Consider the following 10,186-nt stretch of genomic DNA (forward strand, 5'->3'; position numbering starts at 1 on the left):
GTGCAATAAACAAAGGCGGAACACAGATAAATCTACACTTTGAGTTCTGAAAAGTGCTGAAATTAGTATAGAGTTTTTTCAGCGTGTTTACATCCGAGAGCTGTAAAATCCCCGTCAGATTGAGCTGTTTCAGCTACACAAACCTCTCCTCCCCACAAGTCTCTCCTTGTCCACACCTATTTGTCACAAGGCTCTTCATTTATCAAACTATTTGTTTAACAAACTGCTCTGTAAATCATGAATAATTGTTGGAAACGTGTCTCAAATGTCTGGAAAAAGTAACTCCAGCAATCAAACAAATAAGAGAAGGAAAAATGACGGATGTCTAAGAAACGTCTTAAAAAGGGACAATAAATGAACATCAGTGTAATTTATCTGTTTACTCTTCATCATTTAATACAAGATGAGCAGGAGTCAAACCTCCCATCCAGTAGTTCTGGGTGACCTTCTCCCAGTTTCACCTCCAGACCTTTGATTGTTTCACCATGTGGCTCCAAACCTGGAGCCCGTTTCAGGTGAGGAGGTGGACGGGTACATGCAATAATCTGGAAAAGGCTCTTTGATTTATGAAAAATGTGCAATTACATCATTTTAAAAATCCAAATCTTCTTTGAAAAACCCAAGAAAACCAATCTGAGCTCCATGTAACCCCAGAAAGAGGATAACTGCCAGAGCGCATATGCAGCTCTAATCTACACTGGGCCCTGCGTTAAAGGGCTTATTTTGCTATTGTTCTGAAAATAAAAAGTGCCCCTCGTACACACTCCTCCTGCCAAAAAGCTTAACGAGTTTGTCGTAGAGATGAGCTTACACGTTCTGATCCATTAAGGATTATCAGCAAGTGCAGCTGCAAAAAGTGCAACACATCGTCACAGTTGTTGCTGTTGGGAGGTTTTAATCTCATTGGCAGCAGCAGCAGCAGCAAAGTGTCCTCAAACAGCCACCCTGCCTTCCTCCTTAATCCTTCCACCGTTGTAAAAAAAAAATTGTTTTCGCTTTTCTTTGGAATCCGAGCAGGAATTACAAGACTGAGGACCAGATGTACTTTCTAAGTCTAAAAAAAGTGGGGAAAAAAAGAAAAAAAGAGGGGAGATTAAGACTAATGCTTTTCAATATTGTTATACAGATGAAACTTTCCAGGAAAAATAGGAAAAGAAAACAATTTAATTCCCAGAGATGATCTCAGTAGCTGTGAGAAGGATCCCTGCATCCGCAATCTAACAAGGAGAAATACATATTCCAGAATATTCTGTGGTGCTTTTCTTATTTTCACACGTCTGGATGGAATTGGCACGTCAGAGGTTGGAGATCCGACTTTTTTTTAGATTGTTTAAATCAGAGAAGAAGCACTGGAGTAGAATTTAGAGTCTAAACTGGATGCATGTGCATGTAATTGATAAAAACAGAAAACAAAATCCAACCCTAGGATTTGGAGATGGAATTGGCTTCCAAAATTTCCCCAAAAAATCAGCTCTGGCTCTCGCTCGGCTCCTTCCTGCGGGAATATGACTGAGAAGGTCTGCATGTGTGAATAGCAAACACAATTAATTTTCTTTTTAAAAAAAAAGAAAACGTGAAGCACTCGGATGCAAACATCACGCTTCAACAAAAACATTTGGAATTCTGTCATTTTCCCACGAGGTTCGTTTTGTTCTTTTAAAACCGCTCCATGTGAAGCGACAAAGCTCCTTTCACACATGAGCCTGATAATCCTGTAGAACCACAAGAATTGATCGAGATTCTTTTGCTGTTTGTCTAAATTTTTATTGATCTAATTATTTAAGACTGCTCGCTTTCTCCTCCTGACTCGCTCTGAGCTGCATGTGTGAATACAGCAGGCGGAGGCGCATGTCTCAAACCTTCGGGTGAAGAGAGAAGAGTGACAATAACACAACTACATATCTTTAACTTGACAGATGAAGGAGCCCAAGAGCTACTGCTGCTGCCGCCGCCTGCCAAGGGAATAGTGCAACAGATGCAGGCATTCGCTCATGTGCGGGGTCCTCTGGAGTCCATGTGTGCATGAGTCACGGCGTCTACGATTATTTTTACGTCCTCTGTCCACAGTCTGTAAAGCAGAAAAACCAGGTTTTGCAGGATCTCTGGTATTTTTGGTTCTTTTCAGGAACAGAGCATTTTCACACCCCCCTCCCCTCCGAGGGAGCCAAAGAGCTGTCCGCGGCGCTTTGTGTCAAGGCCTGAAGCGTGGTCAGCCGGAGACGTCCAGACGTCCTCTGCGTGGAGAGACGAAGGCGCGGGGGGAGGAAGAGCAACTCTGCGTGATGCTGAGGCAGGGGTAAAGGGAAAAGGCGAGGCCCCATCAGACGACTGCTGGACTGCATCTAAGTGTCAGCTCCCAAAATAGTTTGCCAGCATCGACCAGACTGAAGACACCAAACAAACAACAGCTCTCGGAGCGAGTAAACAGCAGCGAGCACGCGAGACACGACCAACTGTGAAGTCTTCCTCTGTCTTCCGGTGTCGTCCATCAGAGCCGCGTGGAGAGAAATCGGAGGGGACACCCGTCTCGTTAGCGGAGGCTGTAGCCGCCTCTGACCAAGGTCCTCGCAAACACTTTGCCTTTGAAAAAATGTTGACAAGCTCCCTCTGTGCGGTGCTGCGTGGACGCAGAGGACAGAGTCTCATCTCCAGCAGATGTCTTGTGGCGCTGACTATAAATAAAGCCAATGAGACCAGCCGGCCGCTGACGAGCACAAGCCGCCGCGAGGCCGCGTTAGCTTTGCAAAGGGCCTGTCTGGTCCTGGCACGGCAGTCAGCCCAGTATTTGGCAGGCCTCGAGTCGAAGCCCGCCACGCCTGGGAGCTTTGGGTTGGTTTTAATGGCGAAATGATGATCCTCCTGCTAATTTGAGGATTCTTCTGAAATCTTTAGCGTGCCTCAAGCAGGCGAGGACAACGGTGGACGCCGCGATGCCAGCAGAGACAAAAACATGGGTGCAGTGAAAAACATGTCACGCCTCGTTAGCTTCTCCTCCGTGCAGTAACACGTACAGTCAATTTAGCATGTGTTTAACATCAGTGAGTACAGCAGTGAACATTTGGAACGGTCAGAGGAGAGTGCATCACTGTTTCTGGGGTGATCCCAAAGGACTTTGGTAGCCTGGGGTCCTGTCTGTCTCCATTTAAACCAGTCTAACAACGTCTGGTTTGGAAAGGAGACCTCAACTGTCCAACGCCAGTGTAGACACCCCAATTAGGATCTACTGCTGACCCATTTTATTGCAAGTGTCGCAGACGGCTCCGCAAGAGAGGAACTGCCTCAATCCTGCCGTAATGTAGCATCAGCATAAATGTGATATTTCAACGCCGATAAAGTGGCAAATGTACAAATCACCTCCTGCTTTTATAAGAAACAGCCACACTTCAATTTCATGTTCCATTAGATGCCTCCCGAACGCATCAGAGAGTCTTTACTTCTAACAGGGGACACAGAGGACAAATAACAGGGAAAGAATTGTAAAACGGGCTGATGACGGACTGTCGAGGTGAATCCGAGAGGAGTCAGAAACAAGGTGGCGAAGCTTCATTCTGAGCCTCTGCTGGCTGCTGCTCCTCGGAGAACAATAACAGCAGCTCGGCCCCTAAAAAGGCTTCCAACGGCCAGGTGTTGGATTCGTGAGTGGAAAAAATGGGTTTTAAGTCACTGTTTTAAGTCGATTTTTCATTGTTGGAATGCTGAGAAAATAGATGACTAACCTTCAGATGTTGTTGTAATCTCAGCTTCTGTTACTACCAAAAATCAGTTTGTGATAAATCTCTGCCAACTTTATGCTTTAAAAAAATCAATTAATTCACGTGAGAGAGAACGGGAGAGACAGAGAGAGAAGAGACTCTTGTCGTTTGCCTTCACACACTTGAGTAACTGTCTTAACTTGGCAGCTGACACTTTGCCAAGTGGATGTGCTGAGAGGTGCATTAGAAGTGATAATGAAGAACACACTTCCAGTTGAGAATGAGGCATCTAAAGAGGGGTGTAAAAAGCAGAGGGAGGACTGGGTGTGACTTCTCTCCTGGGGGAGTCCTCCAACATTTCTCACACCTGAAAGGTCTGTGGGTAAATGCTCGCTCTGATGAGTATTCCTGATGACACGGAGCAATGGGATGATGATGTTTTTTGCAGAGACAAAAGATGTCCTATATGTCTGTTCTACACCTTTCAGAAGTGTATTTGCCTAATCTGGGAAACATTTTCTTTTCTTATTTTAAAATAATAGGAAAAAGAGAGCACATATTTGTATTTTCTGGTATTCTTTGCACACTTCAGGGTCATTTATATGCTGTCTTGGCATACCCGTGTATAAATTTGCTTTGTTATTATTATATTTTAAATAATTGGACAAATGTCTCTCCCATGCATATCCTTTTTAATATAATGCCCCGTAAAATTATTACATTTTGATTAAAATGTTTATAGATTTATATTCTTATTTCCAATTAAAAATAAAATTGTTGCATAAATGATTCCTTGAACGCAACAGTCGGAAACTCTTTTTTTAATCAGGCACTCGTTGGTTACTCTGGAGGGGTCCTTCCGTTGTGACGTCCGTGTTAAAGAAAATGTGTTGATATAATTTTGCATCGTTTAATTCTAAAACATTATTACAAATGAGAAGTGCGTATTTTAAACCACACAATGGCACAAAGTGCACATACACCAAGTTAAAAGGTGGGTTTTCATCAGTTCCTTTCGAACAAAGCAACTTTTAGCTACCTAGCCTGTTCAGCCTCCTAGCCTCTAGCTAGCCGGCAGACCTCTGGAGCTACCGGTGAATGTGATTTAAGTTGGCCTTATTTCCATTAGAAGACCAAACACAGTTTTCTGTTGGCTCTTTTATGCTGTCGGCTGGCAAAGATGCCCACGGCCTTAACGTTTATTCCAACCAACCAGGTCTTTTCTTTAATAGAACGAAGCTTCCAGCGTATATTCCCTGCCATGTTTTTGTCGAAACTTGACTCAACCTTTATTCTAGTTCAGGCTGCTTGGATTTTTGTGTTTGATTTGATCGTAGAATCAGCTGGTTTGAGTATCAGCTGGTTAGAGCCCTGTTGGACTAACCTTGTTAGTTAGCTTAGCTGCTACCTTCCTAATAACCGGTGTTTGTAGTCAGTGCATCTGACAAGCATCTCAAAATGCTTTAAAACTGGTGATTCGGAACTTTAACATTCATTAAACATGCAGCTTAATCTTTTAAACCGGTTCACTCGGCAGCCCATCGTCAATCAATCAATCTTTATTTATATAGCGTCTTTTACAATCAAAATTGTGTTATGTTGTCATGTCAGATATCCAGAAGTGTCTCTGTAAATGTCTCCAGCTCCCGACTGCAGCACAGCGATGCCCCAGAAACAGCAGAAGAGCGCCCAGACGTCCCACTACATCGAGCTGGGAGGGTACCAGTACTGGCCGGTGCTGGTGCCCCGGGGCATCAGGCTGTACACCTATGAACAGATCCCGGTGTTCCTGAGGGAGAACCCGTACATCACAGATGGATACAGAGCCTATCTGCCCTCCAGACTGTGCATCAAAAGGTGACAACACCTTTTTTTTACTGTTGTTACTGTAGCTGGGTACAGGTGCATCAGAGCAGCTTCACCTATTTTAGGTTGTATTTTTCTTGTGTGGTTCAATTTTGATACTGACACGTTTTAGCGCGGTTCTATTAAATGTTTTTGTCTCGTGTGCAGCCTCTTCATACTGTCCAACGAGACGGTGAACATCTGGAGTCATCTGTTGGGCTTCCTCCTCTTCTTCTGTGTCGGTGTTTACAACATGGCGTCCGTTCTGCCCGCCATCGGCGCCTCCAGGGAAGACTACGTCATCTACTCCATCGCGCTTTTCTGCTTCCAGGTACAGAACTTTTCACATCTAGCTTTGGTGGATCTTTCCAGCCGCTCATATTCTCAGAAGTGGGCTTTTTAATAAAGGGGAAAACCTCAGTAATGATTAAACTTGACCCTTTAATCAAGTATAATCCAGCTATGCTCGTGTAGCCACTTCTCTTCCATGGCTTGGTAGAAATAATGTGCCTCGGTTTCTGTAACAAGGTTCCTTCCTGTTTTGATCGGAATGGGTCCCAAATTTCCCAAATATTGGCAGTTATTGTAATCACATTGAAAATGAGATGAGTGCAGGAATTTGGAATAAATATTTTCTACCCATTTGCTCACGTCTTGGGCTGCCTGACTGGTGTGTTTCTCCTTCAGCTGTGTATGCTGTGCTCGGTGGGTTATCACCTGTTCTGCTGCCATCGCTCAGAGAAGACCAGCCGCCGCTGGATGGCTCTGGATTACGCCGGAGTTTCCATCGGCATCTTGGGCTGCTACGTCCCCGGAGTCTTCTACACCTTCTACTGCAACAATGTAAGTTCAGCCCGGCGTTTTACAGTCAGACCTTCTTTAGTTCTGTTCTTGTCTAACAAAGGGCTCAGCAGGAAAATATTGAGGATTCTTTCCTGTACGATCCGAGCAAACTACTGAAATAAATAATGAAAACCATAATTAAGATTAGCCAGAATCCATCAGCCGCCCTGGCTGAACGCAGCTTTAAATCTTTTCACCATATTTCATGTTACAGCAGCACAGGTGGGTGAGAACGGAAGCTGGTTGGATGGATTTCCAGTGTTGAGTTCTGGTGGATCCTCTCAGCAGACTTTCCTCTGAAGTCTCTGGTTCCAGATTAAATGAAGCCTAGTCAAACTCTGCCGATTGACTCATTGTTCCCGGTGATTAAGCATCCCGACACCTTTGCTGCGCTCGCCGTTTGGAAGACAGCCTTGATGACACAAGCCTGTTCGCTTCCTTATTCCAGCCGCCCACCACCGTGTTATTTTCTTCCCTCTCCTGATTGCTTCTCTCTCCGCTTTTATTCATTGATTTTTTTTATTTTTTTTAACTCTTCAAGTATTTGGCCCCGCTCCTGACTGTTCGCTTTCCCCCGCATATTGGAAGCGCCGGGTTATTTTGCCCCCAGAACGCAGCTGAAATCTGCTCCAGCCCAAACCAGATGGCTGCGTTCACGGAGCGGTCCATCACTCCTGTTCCCCACCATATGACGTTCGCAAGTCTGGGAGCCTCCGCTGCGCAGGGGCCCCCCTCCTCCTCCATCATGCCAAGATGAGGGCTCCGCGTCTGGGTGCCTCCTCTTGTGTGACAAGCCAAGTTCTTTAAGGAGGGAAAAAAAAAAAAAGGTTTTTATATTTAGATGCTGAAACTCGTGTCTCATCCGAGCGTTTTAGAGGTGCAGATTTGGAGAGAACACAGAGTCTGTTAGCAGAGCAGCTAAGAGGAATTGGCTGGAGCCGAGCGGGGCCTTTTTTCCTGGTGCAAATTTATTCACTGTGAAATTCAGCAGGACTCGTTACATGAGGACGTGTGACTGGACGGAGGCCTAAAATGGACAGAAGGAACCGAGACGAGGCTGTCCAGGCTGCACACAGCCGCTTCTACAAGTTTGGAGAAACAGCCAGGACTCCGGGTGTCATTTCATACTCATAAAAATGCTTTTATGTTCAGATTTTACAGCATTTTTTTTTTTTTAATTTCAAAACCAAATCAAAACATCATTGCAAATGTGAGGAAGTGGATATTTAGAAATTGTGGAGTGATTTGGATCACAGCAGGTTGTTCATAAAATGATCTGTTTTAATAAAACATGTCTGCTTCATGTTTTCAGGCTTTCCAGATGTTTCAAAACACATTTTTACTTCTAACTTTGTGAGGACTTTGATTGTCATAATGCAGTCCCAAGCCAGTCCTCCAGCGCTCTGGTCCATCCAGGTTTTCCATCCTACCAGCTTGACCAGCCGTTCAGCTGGGGTCCCACTTCCCTTGAAGGAGCGTTTTCTGCCTGGTAGGACACAAAACCTGGCTGGATTGCAGGCCTTGAGAACTGGATTCAGACATCTAAACCCTTGAACATTTAAGGGTTGGATTTTGAAGCTTCAGAGTTGTAAAAACCAGTCAAGATGTCCCCACTTTGCCACTGAAATTTGTGTTCCGGTCCTCACTGTGTAGCATGTACACACACACACACACACACACAGACTTTGTGACATGTGTTTAGTTTTTTATATGACAAATATGAGAAAAGGTTTAATATTTTGAGAGATGTTTTCTTTTATTTATATTTCTGTAATTGTGGACTTTTGTGCGCGTGTGAAGTGTGTGTGTACACACAAACGCAGTAACCATTCAGGACTTCCTGTCTGCAGTACTGGAGGCAGGTGTACCTGGTGACTGTTCTGGCCATGATCCTCGCCGTCTTCTTCGCTCAGATACACCCACACTACCTCAGCAAGCAGTGGAAGCAGCTGCGCTCGCTCATCTTCTGCTCAGTGGTGGGATACGGCCTGGTCCCCACGGCCCACTGGATCTTCATCACTGGGGGCTTCTCCTCAGAGCTCGTACAGGTGAGACGGGTGACCAGACTTGAGATAACCGGCTTTGATGCCTCGGGATAACATTTGATCTGCTCTGTCGTCTCTGCTGCTTCAGGCTTTTGTTCCTCGAGTCCTGGTGATGTACCTCATCGCCGCGTTGGCGCTAATCTTCTACGTTTCAAAAGTTCCTGAACGCTACTTCCCAGGTAGGACGAGGTGGATTTGTGGTGGTCACAGGCGGAACGGCCATATTTTCAGAAACGCGTGTAAACGTTCTGTCCGACCTCTAACCGCCGGAGCTGTGTCCCTGCAGGTCAGCTGAACTACCTGGGCTCCAGCCACCAGCTGTGGCACCTGCTGCTGGTGCTGATGTTGTACTGGTGGCATCAGGCGTCGGGCTTCATCATGGCGTACAGACACAGCCAGCCCTGCCCTGGGGCCCCCCAGCACCCTTAGGAGTCTGCTCTGTGACGCAGGGACCCTTTTAACAGTATGATGTCATTTTATTTATTTTAAACCTGAATTCTTCAGCCTACCACTAATCAAAATATTTCTGAACACTGGGTTTATTGTCGCCCTCTGCTGGAACAGACTAAGCCCCTCCTCCTAAACTATTGATTTCTTTTAGGATGCTGAGATCTGCTCATTTTGGGGGGGGGGGGGGGGGCATCTGAGCTGTTAGTCTCTGAACAAGATTCTGACCTTTTGACCTCCAGAACCTGACGCATTGTGTGTGACCGATCACCTGTAAACCAGAGGAACTTTTATCATCCCAGGAAACATTAAAGCCTAAAAGGGTTTTTTTTATGGATCAGGTTTTTGTAAGTTGATGCCTTAGATTTTGGCTAAAGTAGCATTTTTGAAGCGACGGCAGGCACCCGTCACAAACCTTCACACACAGCCCAGATTTGTGGAACTACATTAGTTTGTGTTCAGAACTGAGGCTGTTTTGCTGGTGTGTTCCTGTAGTTTCCCTCAGTTTGGACCAGTTTGTATTCTAAAAGTTCTACATGGACGTTTCGGATGTACCGTAGCAGCTGCGCCTATAGGGGTCGCTCTGGCGGTCCTGTCCAATTCAAGGACTTTGATCCTGCTTGTGCTGGGAATGAAACCAGTAGCGACAGATGAAACTACGAGCTGACTCTGGATCAGTTCCCAGGTTTCAAGCTGTACAAAAGTCAGTGGAGTTCAGGAACGTTACATATTTTTAATGTTCAGTATTTTTCGTGTTTCTTTTTCTGACCAATGTCGCACTGAGCTCAGATTCCCACACGTGTATAAGCCTGTGAGGTCTTTATGCAGCTGTTTCAGTCTGGATGTGCACGCCACACAACTGAGCATCTCTACTACGTCATTTAGCTGCAGTTAAAAAAAAAGCTGTTAAACAAATGACAACTTTTAAGTGTTGATACAACCAGTTTTCTAGATAATCCCCCGTTTTGCCTGATTTGGGGTAATGTGCAATCATCAACCAGCTATTATTTTATCAAATGCAACTTTTGACTATGAGGAAAACCATTAACTTATTTATGTCTTAAATCTGTTACAGACAATAATAATACGCTCTGATACCTTTGTTGTAGCTTTAAGGCAACTTCAAGCAGCCGTTTTATATACTTTTTTTTGCCACTTTTGGCTCTAAATAAAACCAACTGTGTCCTAAATTGTGTGAACTTTGTTCTTTTTAAGCAGCACAAAGCACTGTTAATGGGTCCTACAGCAGAGACGGGAAGAACCAGTGTTAACTGGTTTACTAGAAGACTTAATCATTGGTTGTTTGCAGCATTG

At 44.9% G+C, this 10,186-nt stretch overlaps 1 protein-coding gene across 1 annotated transcript; it reads left to right on the forward strand.

Moving 5' to 3' along the window:
• Positions 1-4,524: 4,524 nt before the first annotated feature.
• Positions 4,525-10,062, forward strand: paqr3a (progestin and adipoQ receptor family member IIIa). The gene is made up of 7 exons (XM_003974660.3): positions 4,525-4,686; positions 5,336-5,549; positions 5,706-5,868; positions 6,225-6,380; positions 8,231-8,428; positions 8,514-8,604; positions 8,712-10,062. Exons 1-7 carry the CDS (start codon positions 4,626-4,628, stop codon positions 8,852-8,854), a joined length of 1,026 nt encoding a protein of 341 aa, XP_003974709.2. The 5' UTR covers positions 4,525-4,625; the 3' UTR covers positions 8,855-10,062.
• The last annotated feature ends 124 nt before the right edge of the window (positions 10,063-10,186 follow it).

Source organism: Takifugu rubripes, chromosome 21 (assembly GCF_901000725.2).
Source record: "Takifugu rubripes chromosome 21, fTakRub1.2, whole genome shotgun sequence".
In the NCBI taxonomy this organism is placed as follows: domain Eukaryota; kingdom Metazoa; phylum Chordata; class Actinopteri; order Tetraodontiformes; family Tetraodontidae; genus Takifugu; species Takifugu rubripes.